Genomic DNA, 27,767 nt, shown 5'->3' with positions numbered 1-27,767 from the left:
TCGCACATGTGCGCCTGCGCCGCTTCACTACAGTCCTCAGCAGCGAGATCTGAGAGGCGGTAACAGGATAGAGCGTATCACCCGGCATCAATGACACCCGGCGTATAAGACGACCCCTGACTTTTCAGACGATTTTCAAGAGTTAAAAAGTAGCCTTATACGCCAGAATATACAGTAATTCTACTTTTTAAAAAAAAAATAATAATTTATACATTCATTTTTAGAATTATAACTTAGTGGGGTCTTAGGGTTAGGCACCACCAAGGGGGGTCTTAGGGGCAGGCACCACTTAGGGGGTCTTAGGGTTAGGGATCGGTAGAGTGAAGGGTTCTGTGTGAGAGTAGGATTAGGTTTAGTAGTAGGAAAATATCAGTAATATTTTTTGGCTACATGTAAGACGTACACCCGATTACACCTCAAATATATGGCTTTGGGATACCTAAAATCATTAAAAATCACTTTAGAAATAATTTCTAATTTTAAGCCATATTTCTTTGTAAACCGATATTTTAATAATCCTTACCGAAAAACAATGACTTCGGCTTTATCCTGCACCCTTTTTTTTCACAGCGCATCTATTTCATGCACGGGTTCCTATCTCATCAGTTGTGATGTGCTGCCACTGATTATCTTGGTACAATGATGCAGAAGGTGCAATGCGTTGGTGAAAGTGCACTCATTGATGCGCACAATGTTAGCCAATCAAGTCATGTCTCTGCAGTTCTCTGTGGTGCAGAGTTATTGCCAGGCAACAGTTACAGTGAGGGATAGTAGTATTGGATCCCCATCTGATTTTGGTCGTTTTCCCTCTGACCACAAAATGACTGGTCTATAATTTATAGTGGCTGAGAGACAGAATAACAACACAATTACCCTAAAAATTACAGTGCTCCAAAGTCAAAGCTTCAGTACTGGTGAAGACGAAGGGAACACGTGGACATTGGGAGCCTGGCAAAGTAATCCGTTGTAAAAGTATATACTCACAAGTGTGGGTTGCTCTATGAGGCAACCACTCATTTGAGCATGTGAGGAGATATCATCCCCACTCGGCCTTTGTATACCAATACTCTATGTATTGGTGGCTGCTCCAGAAAAATGTTCATCCCACAATTTAATTGTGGGGTGAGGTGTCGGAAGCGCCCTTGAGTTGTTGTAATGGCTTGGGTTGGTCTTAACTATATAAAATATACAAAAGAGGCGGCTTACCTCTATCTAGAAGGTTATGTTAAAAAAACAGGTTTTTTATTGGTATATCCGTCTACATATAGTTATATAATCCAATCCAATACAACAACTCAAGGGCGCCTCCCTGACACCATATCCCAATTGCAAATACACCCCTTACAGAGGAGAGAGTCCCCTATTGATTGATTGCTGTCCCAAATAAAAATAGAGGAACATACAATGAGAGCGACCGGCCAGTTCCAGTTGGATCCGGAATATGAGACTGTTGTTCCCTGCATGCGCATAAGGTGGTTGCTCTTGGCAACCTAATTTTGTGACTATAATTTCGCATAAAATATAATTTGTCCCACACTAACAATACTGCACCATCCGGCTCCTGTCCTCCCTCAAATCCACAGGCCCAGGCCAGGAGGACCCAACCGCATGGAGGTAACACCCTGGAAACCTGACCCACGACTCTAATTGTAGGATGAGTAGGGTAGTAACAATGCCGTAAACAAAAGCAGTCAGGAGGCGCCCAAAGAAAATGATGATATGTCTCCAAATGTGAGATAGAAAACATTGCTCCTACTTTCACCAGGTCCAAAGAGGTGTAAATAAAAAAAAAAATCTAATTTTATTTCGCACAATGGACAACAGCGTTTTGATCTATTTTCCAGTTTTATGGAAAGCGATCAGAAAATTGATTGGAAAATCGATCGGAATTTACTGTAGATCGGACATGTTGGAAAAAATTGATCTGGCGGGTAAATCTGCCAGAAAATTGTATCATGTGTACCTAGCATAATATTATATTCATACCAGCCTGAAGGACGATTTTCACTTATCTACCAACACGACAGCATTATGATAACTGACAGACACTGCCACTTCCATCTCCTAGAAACTAACCCCCCCCCCCCCCCCCATGCAAATTATATACTAGAAAACATTTGGCTCTGTGTTTACTAAGCTCTCAGTATCAGCTGTATCTACATCTGTCTTTGAAGTTCCCCTTAACCACCTTAGCGGTATGGACGAGCTCAGCTCGTCCATTACCGCCAGAGGGTGCCGCTCAGGCCCTGCTGGGCCGATTTGGATCAAATAAAAAGCAGCACACGCAGCCGGCACTTTGCCAGCCGCGTGTGCTGCCTGATCGCCGCCGCTCTGCGGCGATCCGCCGCGAGCAGCGGCGAAAGAGGGTCCCCCCAGCCGCCCGAGCCCTGCGCAGCCGGAACAAATAGTTCCGGCCAGCGCTAAGGGCTGGATCGGAGGCGGCTGACGTCAGGACGTCGGCTGACGTCCATGACGTCACTCCGCTCGTCGCCATGGCGACGAGGTAAGCGAAACACGGAAGACCGCTCATTGCGGCCTTCTGTGTTACTTCTGGCCGCCGGAGGCGATCAGAAGAACGCATCCGGAGTGCCCTCTAGTGGGCTTTCATGCAGCCAACTTTGAGTTCGATCTTAATAGAACGCCAGGGTGGTAGCTAGAAAATAGGGATATATGTGTTCATCCTCTAACCAGTAATAAAACCAACAGTGAGTAAATGTCTCTGGAAAGCAGCCAAGCCCCTCTCCCCTCCCCCATGCAGGCCGGAGCGCAGTACGGCGTGTAGAGCAGCGGTGTTTGCGTTAATTGTCCATGAAATATTGCCATGTGGGGAACGAGCTTTTCTCTTTCCAAAAGAAAAAAAGATACATTATTTAACTAATTATCCAATTACTGTACCTGAGTTTTTTGTTTAATAACCAATAGCTTTTTTGTTTGTCAGACAGAAAAGCGAACAGCGTGCTGGTTTTTTGGTTTCCAGCTTCTTTTATCGTAACACCCACCATTTTTCCAATAATCTGACATGAAGTGTTTTGTTTGCTGTCAAGCAGTATTTCTCCTCGCTCTGCTCTCTCAGGTCGTTTTTAATGTATTACTATCTTTTTTCCCCCTCCTTTTGCCATATCTGAGTGTCGATGGCCTAGTGGAACCATTTTGTCATTTTGTATCTCACAGCTTTATTGATCTGCAGCCCCACTTCACGGCAGCCTTCAGCTTTTTGTTCCTGTGAGTATTGACTGATTAAATCTATGGTTTAATGATCGCCGGCGTTGGGAGAAGGTTTCCTTTTCATGGCCGGCCGGGGCTTATAGCCTCATTGCTCTTGAGAGATGAATACTACCTTTTAAGCTTAAAATATTTATGAAGGGGAGAGATGAAAGCAGCAGGGAAGAAAATATAACTCCATGTTTAAAAGTAATGACAATTTTCTGGCCATTAAACATGAGATAAATAGCGGCTGTGAAATCTGGGAGCGCACCTTAAGTGGCGTGGAGTGAAGGGAGGCCGTATTTCATTGCGACGTGCAGATCTTTCACTAACCGGGGAAGGGAAAAAACAACGATTCTTCCTCCGCCATTGGTCTGTTTCCTGTAGGAAAACAGTTGTGTTATTGCGAGAGTGTGATTTTCTCTTTCTTTGCGTATTTATGATGACCACAAATATCACATAGATGTAATTTTACATTGAAATTCACCATTATGATGCGAAATCGCAATGCAAAATTTCGGGGAAAATCATAATTAATTTTGTCTGTAATTGTAATCATTCGTAATTTCACGTAAATTTCCGCATCCTTCTGTGCCAACTTTAGAGGTTAATAGTTAAGCCCCCATACATGCTATTGCTACCAAAATTGCTAAGTATGTGTAACGATTGGTGTCAGCAACACAGATTTTTCTGATTATTGGTGATCTGCAGTATCACCAATAATACAGATGCTATACCTGATTATGTGGTGATCTGCAGAATCACCAATAATACTAGTATAGCCTGACACTAGTGTTGGGCGAACAGTGTTCGCCACTGTTCGGGTTCTGCAGAACATCACCCTGTTCGGGTGATGTTCGAGTTCGGCCGAACACCTGACGGTGCTCGGCCAAACCGTTCGGCCATATGGCCGAACTAAGAGCGCATGGCCGAACGTTCCCCGAACGTTCGGCTAGCGCTGTGATTGGCCGAACGGGTCACGTGGTTCGGACCCGAACGCGCTCTGATTGGCCGAACTGTCACGTGGTTCGGGTAAATAAATACCCGAACCACGTCATATCTCCGCCATTTGTCTGTGGGTTTAGCTTTGGGTAGGCAGGCAGGGTAGTTCGCGCTCCAGCCACGCTAGCCAGGGTCCCCCCCAGTCATTGTGTGTCGCTGCTGGGAATAGTAGTACACCGCTCGCTCAGCATTCTGTTTACTGCCACTCTGTGTACCTCGCTCAGCCACACTATATAGCATTCTGTTTACTGCCACTCTGTGTCTGCTGGGAATAGTAGTACACCGCTTGCTCAGCCACACTATATAGCATTCTGTTTACTGCCACTCTGTGTACCTCGCTCAGCCACACTATATAGCATTCTGTTTACTGCCACTCTGTGTCTGCTGGGAATAGTGGTACACCGCTCGCTCAGCCACACTATATAGCATTCTGTTCACTGTTCTGTGTCTGCTTGGAATAGTGGTACACCGCTCGTTCAGCCACACTATATAGCATTCTGTGTACTGTTCTGTGTCTGCTGGGAACAGTAGTACACCGCTCGTTCAGCCACACTATATAGCATTCTGTGTACTGTTCTGTGTCTGCTGGGAACAGTAGTACACCGCTCGCTCAGCCACACTATATAGCATTCTGTTCACTGTTCTGTGTCTGCTGGGAATAGTGGTACACCGCTCGCTCAGCCACACTATATAGCATTCTGTTCACTGTTCTGTGTCTGCTGGGAATAGTGGTACACCGCTCGCTCAGCCACACTATATAGCATTCTGTTTACTGTTCTGTGTCTGCTGGGAACAGTAGTACACCGCTCGCTCAGCCAGAGTATATAGCATTGTGTTTACTGCCACTCTGTGTACACCGCTCAGCCAGACTATATACCATTGTTTACTGACACTCTGTGTACACCACTCAGCCACACTATATACCATTGTTTACTGACACTCTGTGTACACCGCTCAGCCAGACTATATACCATTGTTTACTGCCACTCTGATTCTGCTGGGAACAGTAGTACACCGCTCGCTCAGCCAGACTATATACCATTGTTTACTGACACTCTGTGTACACCGCTCAGCCAGACTATATACCATTGTTTACTGACACTCTGTGTACACCACTCAGCCACACTATATACCATTGTTTACTGACACTCTGTGTACACCGCTCAGCCAGACTATATACCATTGTTTACTGCCACTCTGATTCTGCTGGGAACAGTAGTACACCGCTCGCTCAGCCAGACTATATACCATTGTTTACTGACACTATATAGCAGACTATATAGCATTGTGTGTACACCGCTCAGCCAGACTATATGCCATTGTTTACTGACACTCTGTGTACACCGCTCAGCCAGACTATATACCATTGTTTACTGACACTCTGTGTACACCGCTCAGCCAGACTATATACCATTGTTTACTGCCACTCTGATTCTGCTGGGAACAGTAGTACACCGCTCGCTCAGCCAGACTATATACCATTGTTTACTGACACTCTGTGTACACCGCTCAGCCAGACTATATACCATTGTTTACTGCCACTCTGATTCTGCTGGGAACAGTAGTACACCGCTCGCTCAGCCAGACTATATACCATTGTTTACTGACACTATATAGCAGACTATATAGCATTGTGTGTACACCGCTCAGCCAGACTATATACCATTGTTTACTGACACTCTGTGTACACCGCTCAGCCAGACTATATACCATTGTTTACTGCCACTCTGATTCTGCTGGGAACAGTAGTACACCGCTCGCTCAGCCAGACTATATAGCATTGTGTTTACTGCCACTCTGTGTACACCGCTCAGCCACACTATATAGCATTGCGTACTCTGCCAGTCAGTGTGTATATTGCTGGGATCAGTAATACTCCACTCACCGTCAACCACTATATGAGCTCAACATGAGTTCCCCAGAGACCTCCGCTGTGAGCAGCACTCCCAACAACAGCAACAGCCAACGCCCCACGCAAGCTATAACATCCACCCCAGCAGCCAGTGGTCAGCAGCAGCCCTCCCCGGAGGAGAACGTTGTGTCCATCAGTCCGTCGCCAGAGCGATTAATGAGGGCTGCCATTGAGGAGATGATGGGGCCTGATGTGGAGGAGGAGGTCTGGCTCAGGCCAGCATCCCAAGTTAATGTTGAGGACGATGAGGGGTCTGTGTCTGGGGATGTTGGGGTGGCAGAGGTGGTGGGTGGGTCAGACTCAGGAGAAGAGTTGTATGATGAGGATGATGATCGGGACCATCTGTATGTGCCTCAGAGTCCGACCCCGGAAAACATGTTGTATCGTGTGTTTAGGTACTAAAATCTGCGTTCCCTCCCAGTAGTGTTGGGCGAACAGTGTTTGCCACTGTTTGGGTTCTGCAGAACATCACCCTGTTCGGGGTGACTATATAGCAGACTATATAGCATTGTGTTTAATGCCACTCTGTGTACACGGCTCAGCCACACTATATAGCATTGTGTTTACTTCCACTCTGTGTCTGCTGGGAACAGTAGTACACCGCTCACCCGCCACTGTATAGCATTGTGCTCTGTGTCACTGCTGACAATAGTGGTACACCGCTCACCCACCACTGTATAGCATTTCTGTACTGCCACTGTACTGCTGCCAGTCAGCGTGTACTTTAAGGATAAGTGAAATGAGGAAGAAATCCGGTGAAAGAGGGAGGGGCAAGGGAAGAGGTGTTTCCCCTGACGGTTCACGTACAGGCCACAGGGGAGCACCCAAGAAAACCCACTCAATACTGCCCATGTTGTCCAGGACAACAACCCTCACAGATCCAAAAGAACAGGACCAGATAATTACTTGGATGACCTCTCAAGCGTCCAGCAGTGGGTTAAGCAGCACCAGCACATCACGCACGAGGTCCGAGTCCTCAGCCAGTTAAAGTCTGGGCTTTCTTTGAAGACTGCACTGAGGATGTTACCATGGCGATTTGCAAGGTGTGCAAGACCCGCCTGAGCAGGGGGAAAAGTATTAACAACCTCTCCACCACCAGCATGAGCCGCCACATTCTATCCAAACATCCCACTCTGTGGGCAAACGCGGCAGGACAGGGTACCACCAGCAACACTGCCTCCCTTGGGTTCACCAGACTCACCACCAGACCCGCCTCAGCAGCAGCAGTAGCCCAGCCATTGCGTGGTTCACAACATTCACAAACATCAGACGATGCTGACACTGTCACTTTCCGGACTAGTGCTCTTGAGGTCTCCCAGTGTTCATCAAACACAACAACCAACAGCCCTTCGGTGTGCAGCGCTACGGTTGAGTTGTCTGTTTCTGAGATGTTTGAGCACAAGAGGAAATTGCCAGCAAATGACCCCCGGGCCGTGGCAGTAACAGCCAGCCAGCATAGCCAAGCTTCTGGCCTGCGAAATGCTGCCATATCGAGTGGTGGAGACAAACAGCTTCAAGGGCATGATGTCAGTGGCCATCCCACGTTACGTGGTTCCCAGCCGCTACCACTTTGCGCGCTCTGCAGTGCCTGAGTTGCATGAGCACGTGGTCAGCTAAATAACCCGAAGCTTGAAGAATGCCGTTGCCTGCAAGGTTCACCTCACCACTGACACCTGGACGAGTGCGTTCGGCCAGGGTCGATACATCTCCCTTACCGCGCACTGGGTGAACCTTGTGGAGCCTGGCAGCGATTCCTCACCTGCTACGGCGCGGGTGTTGCCCACGCCGCAAACAGCTGGATAACAACAGCAGCACCTACCTCTCTGACTCCTTCTCCTCCAACGCATCTCAAAGCTGTACCTCATCCGGAAATGCTAACCCAGCACCAGCAGCAGTAGGATCGTGGAAGCAGTGCAGCACAGCTGTTGGCATGCGTCAGCAAGCGTTGCTGAAGCTGATCTGCCTTGGGGATAAGCAGCACACAGGGGAGGAAATTTGGAGGGGAATAAAGGAACAGACGGATTTGTGGCTGGCACCGCTGGACCTGAAACCGGGCATGAAGCTAGACACCTGGCACGAACTGGCAATGTACGCAATAGAGGTGCTGGCTTGCCCGGCAGCCAGCGTTATGTCGGAACGCTGTTTCAGTGCTGCCGGAGGCATCATCACAGATCGGCGTATCCGCCTCTCCACAGAAAATGCAGACCGTCTGACTCAAATTAAAATGAATCAATCCTGGATTGGAAACGACTACGCAACACTCCTGGACCCCAACCAAGTAACATGACCGATGAACATCTGGGATGGTTTAGCGTTTCCGGTCCCTGTTTATTGAACCTCTCATCTGTATTACATTTATGACTGCATGGCGGCAAAAAGCATTGCTGCTATATCCGCACGCTTTTTGTCCTCATGCAAGGCCTGGGTTGTTGTGTCTCACAAAGCGTGGCCTTCTCCTCCTGCGCCTCCTCCTGTTCCATCACGTGTGCTGCTGCTGCTGCTGGGTTACCGTTGCCGCGTGGTCCCTGTTTATTGAACCTCTTATCTTTATTACATTTATGACTACATGGCGGTACAAAGCATGCTATCCGCACGCTTTTTGTCCTCATGCAAGGCCTGGGTTGTTGTGTCTCACAAAGCGTGGCCTTCTCCTCCTGCGCCTCCTCCTGTTCCATCACGTGTGCTGCTGCTGCTGCTGCTGCTGGGTTAGCGTTGCCGCGTGGTCCCTGTTTATTGAACCTCTTATCTTTATTACATTTATGACTACATGGCGGTACAAAGCATGCTATCCGCACGCTTTTTGTCCTCATGCAAGGCCTGGGTTGTTGTGTCTCACAAAGCGTGGCCTTCTCCTCCTGCGCCTCCTCCTGTTCCATCACGTGTGCTGCTGCTGGGTTAGCGTTGCCGCGTGGTCCCTGTTTATTGAACCACTTATCTTTATTACATTTATGACTGCATGGTGGTACAAAGCATGCTATCCGCACGCTTCTTGTCCTCATGCAAGGCCTGGGTTGTTGTGTCTCAAAGCGTGGCCTTCTCCTCCTGCGCCACCCTCCTCCTGTTCCATCACGTGTGCTGCTGCTGGGTTAGCATTACCGGTCCCTTTTCCTGGAACCTCTTATATGTATTACATTTATGACTGCATGCCGACAAAAAGCATGTTACCTGTGCAAAGAAAACAGACATTTCCCGCATTTAAAAGACAGTTTTCCCTTTGAAACTTTAAAATCGATTTTCTCAAAAACTATAAGCTCTTTTTGCTAAAAATTTTTTTCCTCTTGTACCCACTCCCAAGGTGCACATACCCTGTAAATTTGGGGTATGTAGCATATAAGGAGGCTTTACAAAGCACAAAAGTTCGGGTCCCCATTGACTTCCATTATGTTCGGAGTTCGGGTCGAACACCCGAACATCGCGGCCATGTTCGGCCTGTTCGGCCCGAACCCGAACATCTAGATGTTCGCCCAACACTACCTGACACTAGACAACCAATGTGGAATTGTGTTTTGGTGCGACAGTAATGAGGAGAGGAGATCTCCCGAGAAGCGGGAGATTCAGACAATGCTGCAGCCAAGAATCCCCTGAGGAGCAGGGAATTCAGACTGCACTGCAGCCAGTGGACACCTGAGGAGCAGGAACCACTAACTGTACTGCGAGGATAGCCACCTGAGGAGCAGGTGATTAAGACCACACTACAGCCAAGGATCCCCTGAGGAGCAGGGGATTCAGACTGTACTGCAGCCAGTGGACACCTGAGGAGCAGGGACCACTGACTGTGCTGCAAGGATGATCTCCTGAGGAGCAGGTGATTTAAGACTATACTACAGCCAGGGATCCCCTGAGGAGCAGGGGATTCAGACTGTACTGCAGCCAGTGGACACCTGAGGAGCAGGGACCACTGACTGAGCTGCAAGGATGATCACCTGAGGAGCAGGTGATTAAGACTCTACTGCAGCTAGCAGACACTTGAGGAGCAAGTGTTGCAGACAGTACTGCAAAGACTGATCACCTAGGGAGTAGGTGACAGCTCTTAGAAATTCCTCACTATTGGCTAGACCCACTAGTGAGAATAGGAAGGTCAGACAAGCAGAGTCAGCAACGTACGGACAGATAAGGTACAAAGACGGAAGGCTGATTCAGTGTAAGGTTCAGGCAGTGTCGGCAACAGTAATCAGATAGGCAGAAGTACCAAATCAGCAAACAGGAGAATAGTCAGGAAAGCAGAAGATCATAACAGATAAATAGTAGCAATATAGCAATATCCTAGTCTAGGTGTGAAGTCCTTGGTTTCAACACCTGGGATCTAGACTAAAGAATAGTACACAAATATCACAATGCAATTAGTACTTTAAGCTATCAACGGAAACTGGCTAAGTGTGAATTCCCAGCTGGTTCTAACACACTGTGAGATCTGACTAAGGTCTGAGCGCTAGCACGTTAGCGTTTGCAACTGACAGGCAGGTCCTATATATACACAAAGCGCTCCACAGCGCCACCCCAGTCACTCAGTCAATCCGGAGCACAGCTTGGAGTCAGCTGACCGGCTGATCAGCTGACTCCCCTTCTACTTGCATAAAGGTCCTGTCGCGCGCGTTCGTAGCTCTCAATCTATGTGCACCAGAAGGACCAGGCAAAGCAGCAGCATGTAGCTGCGCGGCAGAGGCCGCCGGCTGATACGCGGAGATAGCCGCCATGCCGCTTGCCCATGCGGCGGTATCTCCGCTATCCTTTACAGTATGTTAAGGAGAATAGTGGGTACAAGTCAACCCAAAACATTATTTTTCAAAAAATTCCTTTAAAAAATGCAAAGTAAAAATTGATTTTTAAACTAATTTTTCTGAGTTCAAAAACCATTTTTCTTTGCATTTTTAAAATCGATTTTCCCAAAAACTACAAGGTGATTTTGATTTATACCCACTCTTCTCCTTAAAGGGAACCTTAACTGTGAAGGAAAAAAAAGTTTCACTCACCTGGGACTTCCCCAAGCCTCGTGCAGCCATCCTGTGCCCTTACATGAAGCGCTTGGCGGCGGGGAAGGCGAAGAAGACGCGTTGCCGGGGGCCAACTGTCAGTCGTCCAAAAACGAAACTAAGCCATGACGGGGGACCGGAGGACACTCGAGGAGCTGCAATGGCACAGGACGGCTGCAGGGGGCTTGGGGAAACCCCAGGTGAGAAACTTTTTTTTTTCCTTCACAGTTAAGGTTCACTTTAAAGAACCACTATCGCGAAAAAAGTAGGCAGTTAAAATCTGACAGAACCGAATTGCTTTGGAGACGAGAGAAGTGCGCCCTCTACGTATCTCTCTACATTGGACAGATACGTAAAGAGTGCACTTCTCTTGATCACACTCGCCGCAGCTGGCTGAAGTTACAGGACCTGGTACCGGAGAAGGCTGAGGATGGCGGCGTGGGAGCAGTCCATGCGGATGGGACTGATGGAATCCCCAGGTATGTATAAAACCTTTATGTTTACTCAGCTCGGGTGTGCACACCACCGGCCACGGGAACGTCCAGTGGGGCAGCAGCCTTTTGGCTAAACGGGATATATTAGGTAGTCCAGCATGTTACATAGAAACTGGACAAAAAAGATTGTATCATTAGTCAGCAGCTTTTAGACTTGAAGATTTTCATGGGTTTGGTCCAACTATCCACTGAATTTTCTCATATGGCAGGAAATAGACCTTAAAGAGAATCTGTACTGTCCGATTTGTACAATAAAAAACATACCAATTGAGTCACTGTGATCTCCCTGATCCCTCTTTGCCATTTCTGCTGCTTACAGTATACTACAAGTTTTTATTGCATAGTGAACTCCAGTCAGGGATTCTCAGTTTCTCAGCATGGGAAGCTCCCTTCCCCCTCAGACAAGCTGAAATTGAGAGCAGAGAGCTGTCTGTGACTAATAAACAAAGCGCACACACAGAGCCAGGGGGCGTGGAGGAGACATGCATAACTTCTCCCTATCACAGCAGAGGCAGTGCATTCCTCTCTGGCTCGACAATACTTGTCAAAGAAAAGAAGATTAGATGTATTACAGAGACAGTGCAACTAGAAAAAATCTATTAACCCTTCGCACTCTCGCATGCAAATGTTCAAACAAATGCATTCACAGATTCACTCGTCCAGGTACAACTGTTATCCCTACAGCTAAGTTAAAAGCCGGGGTTTTAGTTGACAGAAGAATGCATTCTTATGCTTAGTCACCTATACTGCGCAGAAGTACCCAGGTAAACATAGGTGTCCTAACTCTGGCACTGTAACATGCATAGTGCAGACATGCAAACACATGGATTAGGAGCACACATCCTGACGTCCTCTCCTGGGACAGACAGTGCATCTTACCAATCGCACATGGGAGCTAACGTTATGTGTCCATGTGCACCATGCACATACACCATGTGTGCTCCTAATCCATTGATAGGTTTGATGCAATGAATGTGTTTGCATGTCTGCTCTATGCATGTTACAGGGCCAGCGTTAGGACACCTATGTTTACCTGGGTATTTCTACGCAGTATAGGTGACAAAGCATAAGAATGCATTCTTCTGTGAACTAAAACCCCGGCTTTTAACTTCGCTGTAGGGATAACAGTTGTACCTGGATGAGTGAATCTGTGAATGCATTTGTTTGAACATTTGCATACGGGAGTGCGAAGGGTTAATACATTTTTGCTGTTTTCTAGCCACACCCCCTTCAGCACCTTCCTTTCCTTAATAATTATTTATTTAATGTCCTAACTAGAGGCGATGTGCCTGGTTATATGTATATTTTTTTCGTGCAACTAGAAAAGGCTGCAGTAATCCAGAGCACATTAGAACAGGTATAGGAACTTATAGGATAGAAGAAAGTTACTCTCTAGGTATGGAAGTCACACTTCTGTACCTTGTGGGATTATAGTAAAAATCACTGATAACAGTGATAAGCAAATTACAGCCATAAAAGTTTTCCTGGCAGAATATGACTTCTGAGGACAGGGGAGAGATAGGACAAGGTTAATAATTCATGTACTTTCACTCTGTGACACTTAAAAGGCTGCCACTGATTAGAGACAGTGAAACACTCAACCTACTTTGTAAATGCTTAAATATAAAATAAAATTCTGGGATACTTAAAGAAAAATCATTTTTAGGAGTAGAAGGGTAAATCTCATCTCATCAGTTTGTTTTCACCTTGGGTTCATTATCTGTATAACTGGATCATTGTTTTATGTGCGACCTGTATGATCTCTGATGTGAGTTAGTATTATCAGTTCATGATCTCCATATCAGTCAGTGTAATAGTGTTGGCAGCTACATTTATGTACAGCACATTGTCAGTGGCGTCTGTAGGCTGGTTCATTACCCGGCAATGCTTGATGTGTGACGCTTTGCTGTTACTGTATAATTATTGTGTAAGAGAAAGGCCTTTATACTAAAACTAAGAAAGACGCTGATTCTTCTGTATGTGTTCTGCACGTGGGGATTATAGTGTGCAGTGTACAGAGTACTAATATCTATGGATAGACCCATAACACAATCATCCTACATGCCATACAATCATTCACTCAACCCTGAGGACCCGTATTCCTATCCTGACCTCTGCCATTCTCTGTCCCCCCTATATTGCTGAATGTGAGATATGTGTGTGTGATGGGAGGAGTCCCCGAACTATGTGTCCTTCTACTGATCATAGCCTGCTTTATAGTCTATAGTATAGCACCACTTGAGAGATGGGAACCAGATGATCTTCCAAGAGAACAAGAAAACTAAAGAAAGACAGAGAGCAGGAGTCAATAACGTGGTATCTATGTACACCAAGCAATCTGTATGCAAAGAAAAAGAATGCACTCACGTGTTGCCAGGTATGCAACCATTAATCTAAGGCGCTTACGGAGGAATAGCTGCCTCCTCTCTGGAAAGGCTACCAAGGACCTTGGGACTTGAATGGTGGCACTCCTGGCTACACTTTTGCAGTTAAAGGACAACTGAAGTGATATTGAGGCTGCCATATTTATGTATTTAATATCTTTTTATTTTCACACAGAATCAGATAATACAAATACATTATCTTTGCATAGCAAGGAACAAATGAAAAAAGAAAACTATGCAGCCTGTACAACATTTTCTAGGTATACTGTAATCTGATTCTCACCCCCCTTATCTCCCTTGTACAAAATATCAGAAAATTCAACACATACATGATCTTGTGATCCCCCACAACAACCCCACCCCAAACACAACATCTCCGACATCCCCTTTTAGCTCTGGTCATATCAGAACTAGGGACGTCAAAGGTCTCCCATCACAGCCATTCATCGCCATCAAGAAAAAAAGAAGCGTTACCAGGTAGGTCTAGATGTATAGGTCAAGAACAGGGTAAAAGAGAGTGGGGTCAAGCTATGCCCTCTAACAAAAGAAAAAAAAATCATGTGTCATCATCGCTCACCTCTAGAGCGGATCAGCTGATTTCGGCGCGCAGCTCTGAGAGCTGAGCGCCGAAACTGGTCGCCCCATAGCAGCAATGCTATGCTGCGTGGGGCGCTTAGCGGTTATTTAGGGCTCTGGCGGCTGCCAGACTCCGAATTACATCTCCCTCCAAGTTGCGACAACTTGGAGGGGAAATAGTATTTAACGCCGCCTCAGAGTTTAGCGGCAGCGGTGAGAGCCGTCATTCGCCAAACTGAGCGGCGCCAAAATAATATTCACCCCGTCTAGAGGGCCTAGGGATCCCGCAATCTTTCCTCTTAGATACCACATGATGTAGGTAAATGACTTTATAATCCTTCTTATTTCTGCCTTAGGGGCAAATTGTAAGATAAATGGGCTTCAAAGCTTAATTTTTTTTTGTTTGTATTGAGGGATTTGGCTTGCTCAGCAGTAAATTTGGCTATATATAGCAATTTACGCATCATATCTAAGACCTGTTTTTGAGAAGGGAGTTCAGAGTGTATCCAGAAGCTCGGAATACATTTTTTTTTGCTGCTAGAAAGAACAGGTGTTCTAGTTGTTTTAAAGTCGTCTTTTTTTTCTGAACCTTGTGTGGGCATACTGTGAAATAAGAATAGCTTAGGTTCTATGGGTCTAGATATTTTGACATTTATTTCCTTTTCAATCACACCAGTTGCCTGGCACCCCTGATGATCTATTTGGCTGAAGCAGTGTCTGAATAACACCAGAAACAAGCATGCATCTAATCTTGTCACATCTGACTATAATATCAGAAACACCTGATCTGCCGCATGCTTGTTCAGGGTCTATGGCTAAAAGTATTAGAGGCAGAGGGTCAGCAGGACAGTCAGGCAACTGGTATTGCTTAGATGGAAATTATTATGGCAGCCTCCCTATCCACTTTGCTTCAGTTGTCCTTTAAGACAACAAAAACTATTTGTAGGCTGTCAAATGCAAGCTCACATACATTGGCCAGGAATCAAACCCAGGTCAACTGCTTGGAGGGCAGCTGTGCTCACCACTATATTACAGACAGCACTACATGCTGAAGCCAGCCAAGCATGTACCATTGTGATATACCCAAGAGAAAAATGAGCTTGCTTATTTGCCTAATTTGCTAGATGAAAGCAGTGGGACACATGGTGAAACTGCTTACAGGCTTCAATTCAAGACTTCAGAATCAGAAAGATCATGTGCCCCCCTTGATGATGCTGGTGTAACACACACAGCAAAGGACAGCAATTTGAAGTCTGGAAGATTCCAGGGCAAGGGTGGGAAGGATGAAAAGCTAGGTGGCCATGCAACCCTTCCTGCTAGGGATGGCCTTGCCTTTTGTGTTCAACAGTTGTCCGAAGAAAACCCCAGATAGCCATTTAGCAGAAATTGCATGCACAGTGTCTGTGGCACAATTGGTTAGTGCATTAGCCTGTTAACCGAAAGGTTGGTGGTTCAAGCCCACCCAAGGATGGCCTTGCCTTTTGTGTTTTGTGAAGGGAACTAATATACCCTTCTTAAACTTGAAGATTGTATATAAATGTAAGCAGACTGCAGAGTGGTGCAGCAGAAGTGTGCTGGGCCCATAACCCAGAGGTTGATGGATTGAAACCATCCTCTGCTAGGCATGATTTCATTTTTGCACCTCGCTTTATCGCATGGCCAAAACGGTTTCCATAGCCCTGTAAGTGAAAGTGTAATAAGGGCCCTGCCGTAACATAGATATTACGGTAGCTAAGACTATTCCTGGGCCTTTCTTGTAGTTGAGATGAATGAAATGGCTGGCTTCAGCCTGTAATGCTAGCTGACCTGGGTTTGATTCCCGGCCAATGGTGGTATAGCGGTGAGAATAGCTGCCTTCCAAGCGGTAGGACTGGGTTCGATTCCTGGCCAATGTATGTCAGCTGGCTTTTGACATGCTACAATTCCCTAAGTAAGCACATTTTCTCTTGGGTATATCACAATGGTACATGCTAGGCTGGCTTCAGCATGTAGCATTGTAGTGTGTAGCGTTGGTGGTATAATGGTTAGGATATCTGCCTTCCAAGCGGTAGGCCTGGGTTTGATTCCTGGCCAATGTATTTGAGTTGGCTTTTGACATCCTACAAATCTCTAAGCAAGCTAATTTTTCTCTTGGATATATCACAATGGTACATGTTAGGCTGGCTTCAGCATGTTTCTCTATGGGGATATCCGAATAGGTCAGATATCCGCAGATAATGCGTCCGGATATCCGGATTCATGCGGATATCTAAAAGGTTGAATTTGGATATCTGAACCGGATCCGGATATATGGATATCCGGATCCGGATCAATTTGGATTTTAAAAAGTACTATCCGAGCATCGCTGCCACCCAGTAATTTATTTTCTAAAGCACAGCCACCATTCCCCCACTTGTAATACTATTTATTGTTTATACTGTTTATTATTCAATAGTGGGTAAGGCCTCTATTAGAAATACTATACTAATACTGGGTAGGGTGTCCTTTTTTTTAGAAACACTATAACAAATACTTGGTACAGGCTCCATTTATTAGGAAAACTATATACCAGGGGTCTCAAACTCAATTTATCTGGGGGGCCGCAGGAGGCAAAGTCAGGATGAGGCTGGGCCGCATGAGGAATTTCACAAACGCGGCGTATTGCCGCCTCTGCCCGCCCCTCTCACTCTTCCTTCACAGAGAGGGGCGGGGAGAGGCAGCGATCCGTGCGGCGATTGACGTCAGGAGGGGCAGAGCTGAAGCTGAAAGCTCTGCCCCTTCCAGGAAATGCCGGCGGATTGCCCCCCAGGAGATTTAGGGGCTCTGCAGCCCTCGTTTAGCGGCGGGGATGCGGCGGATTACTTGGGAGCACTGAAGCGAACTATAAGGAAGCTTTTGCCGGCGAGGGCCACAAAATATTGTATCGAGGGCCGCAAATGGCCCGCGGGCCGCGAGTTTGAGACCCCTGCTATATACCAACATTGTCTGGAGCTCTTGACCTGTGCCTGCATGATTAATGCATTGTACTGCTGCCACATGATTAGCTAACTGGATAATTTGATGAATTAGCAGGTTTATTAGTGGTCTTGTTCTTGTTGTTTATTAGTGGCAGGCAGAGTGTTCAGTGAGAGTACATTGCTCATTTATAGTACTAATACATATGCATGAAGCAGAGGAATTGTTGGGCTATAGTATGTGCAGCTCAGACAAAAAACAATGGAGGGGCCCGAGGGGGCCATATCTTTAGGAGTTGGCAAGCTAGATGGGATAGAGGGCGGAGACTCTAGGTATGGCATTGGGAAACTATATCCAGTAAAATGTACATTCAGCATATATGTGCTATTGGCTTCATAAACTCTGATAGTTTCACAACAGATCCTTTAACAATTGACCACTTTGTTGCTATGTGTTGTGTTCAGCAGTCACGGATGCAGAATAACTGACACTGGGATTATTTACATGGGTGTTTCAGAGGAAAGACTACCCATTCTTCCTCTGAAAGACCCCTCCAGTGGCGTTCTTCCCATCTTTTTTTTGGTGGATTCCTAAAGTGGCCTTCTACCCATTCTTTCATTTAGTAGAATAGCAGATCCCCTGCAAGGGCCTTCTACTCATTCTTCACTTTGGAATACCTCTAATAGGGCTTTCTACCCATCCCTTCTTTTGAAGACTCCTCCAAGGGTCTACTACCCATCCCTTCTTTTGAAACAACCTCGAAGAACCTTCTGCTTTTCCTATCAGGCTATTCAATGCTGCTATCCAAATGTGGTAACATGGGCTGATTAAAACTCTATACTCATACATACCCTATGGAAAACACTCTTATTTTCTTTTTGTTACCAGGACAAATATTTGTACTTTGCAATAACATGGCATTCAAATGAGGTGCCACACGCTACTTTTTAAGCACAATTCTGGAGGTCTGAAGCTCTAATTTGTGGTTGCCACAGAAGAGAAGATGTCCACTGTGAGGACCACTGCAGCTCCTAGCTTCCAATCCTTCCTATAGCTGCTAACCAAACAACCATTTTGCCCACTAACATTGTCGAAATTCGTGTGTTTTTTTTTTTTGTTTTTTGTTTTTTTGCGTAGTTTACCAAACTAACACCTGCTAAGGCTCAACTGGAAAAAAGAAGAGCATCTTAATTTCACATTTCTTTTAAAACAATATTTTGAGTCCTTCTGTTGTACAAATGTGTTTAAATATTATAGTTTAAGAGTGAAGTATATCCTGCTAACATACATTGGGCTGAATTAATGATTACTAATACATTGACACAGCACGAGTGATCGCCTCTTCCTCGCTAATTAAATAGCGTGACTGATATGCCTCCAGCATGCTACGCGCGCTAGTGGCAGCATAGGTGCATTCTTAAGTAACGGCCAATACTTTGATTAGCCGCAGTGTAGTGACGTATGGCTACCGCGATACTTTAACTACTTTCCGACCGCTCCACGACAGTTGGTGTGATCGCGGCGGCAGCCCCAGGACCACTCAACGGCAATTGGCGTGAAGTCCTGGGGGCGGAGATTACAGGGGATCGCGCGTGGCAGAGCTCCACTCCGTCGTCAGCCTTCCAGCCGCTAGGAGACTGTAAGATGGTGAAACTTTACATGGTACGGTGCTGCGATCTACGGCAGCGCTGTACTGGGGACAGCCATGTGACACGACTGTCCCCCTGAGACCCACAGGAACGATCGGCTGTCATGGGCTGAAGCCTATGACCGACAATCTGCTGCCATAGGCAGGCGGGGGGAGGGAGAGAGGGGGAGGTAGAAAAATTCTAATAAAATGGGTTTATTCATTTAAAAATTTTTTTTACAAAAAAATACACATCCTGGGAGCAATCAGAGCCCACCAATAGAAAGCTCTGTTGGTGGGCAGAAAAGGGGGGAGGGGGGGGGATCACTTGTGTGCTTGAGTTGCAGCGAGCCCATAAGGCTGTAGTGGCCTAATAAGTAAAAAATAGCCTGGTCACTAGGGGGGTGTAAGCCTACGGTCCTTAAAGAGGAACTCCAGTGAAAATAATGTAATTTAAAAAAGTGCTTCATTTTTACAATAATTATGTATAAATTATTTAGTCAGTGTTATCCCATTGCAAAATATTTATATTCTGACATTTATCACATGGTGACATTTTTACTGCTGGCAAGTGATGTAGCTGCTGCTTGCTGTTTTGGTAGTTGGAAACAACTGTAAACAGCTATTTCCCACAATGCAACAAGGTTCACAGACAGGTCTGTTTGTGAAAAGGAACAGATTTCTCATGTAAAAGAGGGTATCAGCTACTGATTGGGATAAAGTTCAATTCTTGGTCGGAGTTTCTCTTTAAGTAGTTAATTAACTAAGTAACAGCTGCGCGGGTGAAGAAAGTATAACGATAGTGTTGCGTCACTAACTTATCGCTATTCAAGGTATTGGCCATTTCTTAGGAACGCACCATACGCTGCCAGTAGCACTCATAGCGTGCCGGAGGTGTATCATTAAGGCAATGACCCTTAGGGAAACTCTCCAAACGCTTATGGCTATTCTTCAGATAGAAGTACAGTATTAGCATTTTAAGACACAAGGTAGTTGCAGGTTCTTGTCCTATGTTCATGAAACAACATACATAATGCATCACACCAAGGCGGTGGGAGATGATATAGTTGTAAAAATTTCAGTAGAGAGCCTGAATTACCGGTACTCTTCTGGCATTGACCCAAGTTCTCATCTTTCTGCACACACTGGTGCCTCATCTACTGAGTGATGTGATGTTATTCGGATGGGCTTTTCCTTTGTTGGAACCTTTAATGGCAGCGCTGTGCACCAGGATTTACTAAGGCCCCATTTTCTCCATAGAACCTGAAATCTCACAAATGAGAATCAACAGAGGGCACTCATAGAGCAATCTGAGGGTTAGAATTGTATAGTAAAATGGTACTAGATGAGTATTCATGTTTTTTGCTGTGTAGATTTGCTTCTAGAACCTGAGGACCTGTCTGTGAATTTGTCCACTAATCTTTATGTTTGACTTTTAGGTTGTGGTGAGCGATCGAATCCAGGGAACAAAGTTCCGTCTGTATGGGAAGGGAGTGGAGGAGGAACCTAAAGGAATATTCAGGATCAATGAGAACACGGGAGAGGTGTCGGTGACAAAAGCTCTGGACAGAGAGGTTATTCCATCTTATCAGGTATGTGGGAGTCCTCTCGGTTTTCTTCTCTTCACTGAGATAGTGTGACACCTTCAGAGGATGTGTGATGGAATCCCATGTGAATCACTCTTGCTATGCACTAAGCCGCCTTCTCTCTAGGAAGACCACTATCCCAGTGTGTGTGGCTATAAGCAGAACATTCCTCCTGCAGCCAGATAATATCTTTTTCATATTCTAACCAGACAAGACTATCAGGACTGACCTCTTCTAGCTTCAAATATTTACCTACAAAACTCTGCCCAATTTGTCTCCTCAATGTATTTTATAGTCATTTTCATGTAGGTAGAAAAAAACAGTCTTGTAAAAGTAATACCTTTTAATGGCTAACTGCTAAAGTTAAATAATGCAAGCTTTCTGGGATCTAGTCCCCTTCTTCAGGCATATTTCTAGATGTTAGCTGTAGTAAAACACTGATGCAGGGAAGCTGCATGAAGATGGCAGTTGAACGTACTGGTTGCTGTTCAGCAACCAGTACGCTCAACTGCCATCTTCATGCAGCTTCCCTGCATCAGTGTTTTACTACAGCTAACATCTAGAAATATGCCTGAAGAAGGGGACTAGATCCCAGAAAGCTTGCATTATTTAACTTTAGCAGTTAGCCATTAAAAGGTATTACTTTTACAGGACTTTGTTTTTTTCTACCTACATATATTGTTTGGCTAACACGGTACAGAAACATTTTTACTACTATAGTCATTTTCAGCAACTCCCAAATTTTTGAGACAAGTGAAGAGACACCTTAAACACAAATAAATCTGTTCTGTGAATAGGAGGATGATGCTGGGCACCGAGGCGTTGCTGCTTACTCAGTTTTATTCCAGTACGTACATTAATTACAAGCACAAGGGTGTGAGGAGTGGCCTAACAGCCGTTTCACGGGAGTGACCCACTTCTTCAGAGGCCAAAAGGGCCTTCTATTCACAGAATATGTGACTACTTGTCCGCTGTGAGCACGTGGAGGCTACAACATTCCAGCACAGCCTGTCACACTGAGTGCCAGCCTCCCTATCCTCTTCTACTTTTGACAAATAAATCTGTGGAAGGATACAAGGCCTTTCTACACTTCCGGTCACCCTCAACCTCCAATCAAATCTCTACCACACCTCTGATTTTGCCTTTACCACACCTCTAGCCACATCATAATCATACCTACAGACACACCTTTACCACACCTCCAGTCACATCCTCATCACACTTCCACACACATCACTAACACATCTCCAGTCACACCTCCACTCACATCTCTAGTCACTCCTTCATCACACCTCCAGCCACATTTTCATAGCACTTCTAGCAACACCTTCACCACACCTCCAACCACACCTTCATCACAACTTAACTCACACCTTCAGCCACACCTACTATCACATGTTCATCACACTTCAAGTCACTCCATTACATCTCCCATCACACCTTTATCACACCTCCAGTAACATCTTCATCACACCTCAAGTCACACCATCATCATCATACCCCCAGCTAGGCCTTTATCACATCTCTAGTCACACCTTCCTTCCACCTCCAGTAACCTCCATCACACCTCCAGATATGCCTTCATCACACCTCCAATTCCACCATATCCTTAATCGCGTGATTCAATCAGCTTCATGATAGCGCCAGCCCTGCCTAATGATGTTAAAGCAGTATAAAACTCTGACATAATATTCAATAAAAACATGTTTTCCTATTTTGTATATCACATACAGTTATCATATTTGCTTTAATGCAGAAGTATTATTATTCATTTAGAAGGTTCCAGAGTACATTTTTCTTTTTGCTCTGAGAGCGGACATTGCATTTTATTCATACTGGTGTATTCATACTGTAATGTGTCCAGAAAAGCTTTCTGAATACCTGTCTGTGTTCTGGAGTGTCTGAATTGCCACAGAATGTTTACATTCCTCACTTGATACAATTAAACACAAGATAATGTTATCTCTAGTTCGGATGCGTCCAGCTTTCCCTGCAGGGAACTTGTAGTCCTGTGTTTAACTAGTTGAATGCTGTTCTAGTAAAAGAAAAAATGGTGGTAGTATATAATATGCTGGAAATAATCTTTTAGAGCAAAGAAGAAATGCTGGGTTTCATACCGCTTCAAAGAGCCAAGGAATATATTTTCTAATGACCTGTAAAATTCATGTGTGGAGGCAGTGCAGAAAGGTACACAAACTGTACAATGCACAATATGTTGTTTGCATAACGCACATTAGACAAGCAACCCACACACATTATATAACATGTTACCCAAACTACATTATATGTTTTACACAGGGGCGTTGCTTGGATCCTAAGAGATCCAGGGCGGTTTTGGGCGCTCCAGCCAGAAAATGGGTGTGGCCACGAACAGAATGTGTGTGTGGTCATGGGTGGAGCTAAATTTACATGAACTTAACAGCAGTCTAAGTAGGCCTGCCCAGCAAAATGTTGGATGAAGCCCTGTCTCCATTCATAAAAAAAAAAACTAACCTCAAAAATGCAGCATATCACATTACTATCTAAAATGGCGCCGGGTGCGGACGCCACGGCCACAGGGCTCCGGCCTTTTTTCCTTTTTTCTCTTTAATATCTCGCAACTGTTCTCACCTATAAACTCCATCTGCCTGGTGAGATGCAGGGGACACAGGAGTGCAGCGCAGGCTGCCATCGGCTGGTTGGGTGCTCCGCTGCGGGAGACCGACTGCAGGGGAAGCTCACCAGCATGTGGACCATCCGCTGGGACCTGTGAGCGGAAGAGATGCGGTGAGAGACGCGCGATGACGCCACCGGTCCGGCCTCCGCATTCCTTGCAGGCTGGGAGAGGGGCCACTGCACCGCTGTTGCTGGGAGACCTGGACGCCTCGTGGATGCTGAACGGGAGTCCGCTGGGATGGACGTGATGTCGGGGGCCGGCCGCCCTCGTCCATTGGCCCATCTGCTCGAGCGGGAGCTCCCATCTGCCACCACTAAAGCCCCGCAGCTGCATCACCATTGAGCCGAGCTTCCATCTGCCGCTACAGACCCGCAGCTCCACCACCATAGAGCCGCAGCTCTGTGATCTCTGCGCTCTCTACCACGTGACTGCCAGGATCAGCTGAGCACTCGCCCCCACCCACGTGGAGGGGGATAGGCCCAGGCACCTCACGGCTTGCCTCTGATCAACCACCGCTGCTGCCAGGCACAGGCAGGATGCCTCCCCATCCAGACCGCAGGGGCGATCACATCAACCCCTGGTGGCACATCACTGCTGCCCTGCCCAGGTGAGCCCGATATGTTGTGCCCCCAAGTCGGCCCCCTCATCTCTCTCTCCTGGTGGGATTCCATCCAGCTCGGCCACTAGCTCCATCGGCCTGTGCGGCTACTGGCTCTTTTAGCTCCCAGGCACTGGGTCCCCTCTGCCTGCAACCACCATAAATGGATTCCGGGCAGCATGCCAGGGCTTGGACTGTTTGTTGGACTGTACCCAGGGTGTTTAAAATCAGAAACTTTTACTTCAATTGTGAGGAAAATTGGTGGGCCCCCGCTCTCGTGGTCTCGATCTTCTTCTTTTCTACCCCTTTCTAACCCCCTTCTATTTCCCTCTCTCTCTCTTCTCCCTTTCTCAATTACCTTAATATAGGTACTGGAAATCTAACTCGATATAACGCTAACCCCTGCTAATCCTTTATCTCAAGAATCCACTAAGATGCTAGAGCAATCCCTTAAAGGTCGGTAATGTCGATCCTGTCTCACTGGAGATAGGACCTCAAAAGCCTACAGGCGTAAATAGGGGAGGGTAGCCCCGCCCAGCCGTTTCGGTTGAGTGAGTGGGCGGTTGCTGCCACCCCCAACTGGGGTATCAAACCTTCTAGTACTCAGCTCTTGAGCATCTAACCAGCTCGCTAGGGGACATTTTCTCTACACGCTAAATTTCGGGTCAGGGTTTCATATCTCCCACAAGCTCACGTAGCATTGCGACCCATGTCGTTATATCATATTTATCCAGAGATGTATTTCACTTGCATTACTGTTATACTTGTATAAAGTTATGTACTTCAAAGTTACTACTGTTCCTGTAAACTTGTTCTGATTCTATTTTAAAATCAATAAAAATTATTGAAAGTAAATCTGCAGCCCTAATAGGGACGCTCTCTACTCCTGTTTTGGATCTCTCCTTCCTTACTCCTTTACTCATTCTCTCTTTAGCTATCTCTTCTCTCTCTCTCTCCCTCTCTATCACTCTTTTCCAGGATACACTGCGGGGCATCTGGAGCTGCTGTGGATCGAGCGAGCGCCATCGGTAGTTGGTAGGCTGCTCCCCTCACATAGCACTCCAGACCTCCCCACGCGTCCTTCACTATAGCCATGTGCTGTCTGTACACAGAGGTATATGTCTACTTGTACTACTGTATATGATTGTATGTCTTGAAGATCGCATGTATGTGTTGTACCATCACCGACCCTGTGTGAGCTAAAAACAATTCCGGGTACAACCCCCGTTGTACTTGGCGAAATAAATTATTCTGATTCTGAGATAGGCAGGGCTGGCTGGGCAGACTGGCAGTTCCTCCATAGCATTCCCTGACCTTCTAGTGGACCCCTTCCCATGCTCCCACAGGCTTCCCATTGAGGCACCACAACTCTCAGCATGCCCCCATAGAAGAACCACAGCTCCCTGCATGCCCCCATAAAGGCATCAGTGCGCCCAGCATGGAACCACAGTTCCCAGTATGCCCACATAGAGGCACCACAGCACCCAGCATAACCCCAATTGATGCACCTCAGCTCCCAGCATGCCTGCCTTTGAGACACCCCAGCCGACTGCCTGGGGGACATCCGGGGCACCCCAGAATAGATCCGGGGCACGTGCCACTGATCTTTGGGCCTAGCAAGGCCCCTGGTTTTATATCATTACTGATTATACACCAAATTCTATAGAAATTGTGTGGGGTGGCTTCAATTGTAGGTGCTGTTTCTGCTGACAATCTTTGGCCAAAGGTGTGACAATGCAGACCTGAATGGAGTTTTCACCAATCAATGACAGGCAACGTTACCATGGAAACAACACTACCTCTGACCAGAAAAGATCCATCCTGATGGATCAAAGAAAGGAATTTTTTTTTCTTGCAGCAGAAATGAGTAATACTGCCCGCTTCAGCTGACATTAAGCATGGTGCCTCTGGGGGAACATTTACTGAGCCCGCCCTTCTTCTGACTAGCAGCGTTTCAGGGTTCTCCTCACCAAGGCCTCTGACAGCTCTGTGTGATCCATGTCTCTCCTTCCTGCGGCCATCAGAAGCTTCCGCTGTTCCCCCGAGCAGGTGGGTTAAGGTTAATGGCCCTCACAGCTGTCATTGAAATCCATCCATGTCTTTGCGATGGGGTGATTCAGCCACACCAGAGACACATATGGGATGGTAAATTATAGCCATAGCTGTAATATCCAGTCTGCTGCTGGATCGTTAGCAATAGTTACAGCTATGCATATGGAAGGGAAGAAATCCACTTAGCCTTGCAGCGCTGCCTTAGATCACCAGAAACGGGTCACATCAGACAAGGCGGTGGGGTGGCTCGCATTCCAATATACCGTGTATCCACTCAGGAAACCTCCTCTGCTAATGGCAGATGTCCAGGTGGCAGGTCTAGGGGCCTACTGGATGTTACACTATATATTAAGCCTTTCTGATCCATCCCCCCAGCACGTACTTGTTTTCCGGAGTGTGGGGGAGGGGGGCCGGGGTGATCGTGGAAGTGTTGGTGCGCATGGTTCCCGCTGGGTGTCTGACTCCTTGCACTAGAGCAAGAAGGGGTCAGTTAAGGGAGGGGTCAGCGCCAGCTCGTGCACTGTAGCTCTGCCCCTCTGCACTTGCTCAACCTAATAATGATATAGTACTGGGGGGGGGGGGGGGGTGGAGGCGCCCAAAAATTGGTGATGCGATGAAACAAAAAATGATAAGGTGGAGGGAGGTGTCTTTACCACTTCAGATGGAAGAGCCCAAACCACAGGGTAAATGTAAAAAGATGGAATTATTTACTCAGCACGATTAAAAGGACAACGCGTTTCACGGGTCTCAGACAGCTTCTTCAGGTCAATACAAGTGCCTTCAAAATATGGTCACAATCATGGATCCCAGAAATTTCAGACACTTTGATTGCCACGGACTCTCCGCAGATGCTGTGCCATTTTATCTACTTTTGCAAGACACTGTTTAAAAAGTCATTACATACTGTATATATATATATATATATATATATATATATATAAAATATATAAATATATATATGTGTGTGTGTGTGTGTGTGTGTGTGTGTGTGTGTGTGTGTGTGTGTGTGTGTGTGTGTGTGTGTGTGTGTGTGTGTATATGTGTTACGGCCAAAACCAGAAATCGACCAATTCTAGAATTGGCCGGCCGTTTCTAGAACTGGCCGATTTGATGTTGGCCAAAGTCCAAAATGCTGGGAATTTCTGGCATTGGCCGGCCAGTTCTAGAAATGACCAAAGTCAGTCGGCCAAAGTCCAAAACGCAGCTGCTCTGCTGTGGCAGTCAGGTGAGGGGGGATGCTTTGCTGGGCACTATGCTGCATGGATGGAGGGGGGGCTTTGCATGGCTGTGGGGATTTTCTGGGCACTTTGCATGGCTGGGGGGATTTGGTGGGCGCTTTGCATGGCTAGGGAGGGGAATTTGCTGGGCGCTTTGTTTGCATGGCTGGGGGAAAGAATTTGCTGAGCGCTTTGCATCGCGGGGGGAGGAAAATTTGCATCGCGGGGAGGGGGGAGGAAATTTGCTGGGCGCTTTGCATCGCGGGGGGGGGGGGGGGGAGGGGATCATTTGCAGAGTGCTTTGCATGGCTGGGGGGGGGGGGGGGGGATTTGCACGCTTTGCATGGCTGGTGGCGGGCGGGGGATTTGCCGGGCGCTTTGCATCGCGGGGGGGGGGATCATTTGCAGAGTGCTTTGCATGGCTGGGAGGGGGGGAATTTGCAGAGTGCTTTGCTTGGCTGGGAGGGGGGGGGGGGGTTGCAGAGTGCTTTGCATGGCTGGTGGTGGTGGGGGGGGGGGGGGAATGTGCTGGGCGCTTTGCATGGCTGGGGGGGG

General features: G+C 46.7%; 1 protein-coding gene across 6 annotated transcripts in view; it reads left to right on the top strand.

Moving 5' to 3' along the window:
• CDH13 (cadherin 13) overlaps positions 1 to 27,767 on the top strand; it is a 1,882,652-nt gene that overhangs the window by 1,353,220 nt on the left and 501,665 nt on the right. For all 6 annotated transcript variants that reach the window (XM_068261396.1, XM_068261398.1, XM_068261397.1 and 3 more), the window contains one exon: positions 20,543 to 20,695. In XM_068261396.1, the coding sequence (XP_068117497.1) occupies positions 20,543 to 20,695 (153 nt within the window). The remainder of the gene's footprint in view (positions 1 to 20,542; positions 20,696 to 27,767) is intronic.

This window comes from Hyperolius riggenbachi, chromosome 11 (assembly GCF_040937935.1).
Source record: "Hyperolius riggenbachi isolate aHypRig1 chromosome 11, aHypRig1.pri, whole genome shotgun sequence".
NCBI classification, from domain to species: domain Eukaryota; kingdom Metazoa; phylum Chordata; class Amphibia; order Anura; family Hyperoliidae; genus Hyperolius; species Hyperolius riggenbachi.
Note: the sequence above shows the minus strand (reverse complement) of the source record. Positions and strands in the feature narration are given on the sequence as shown.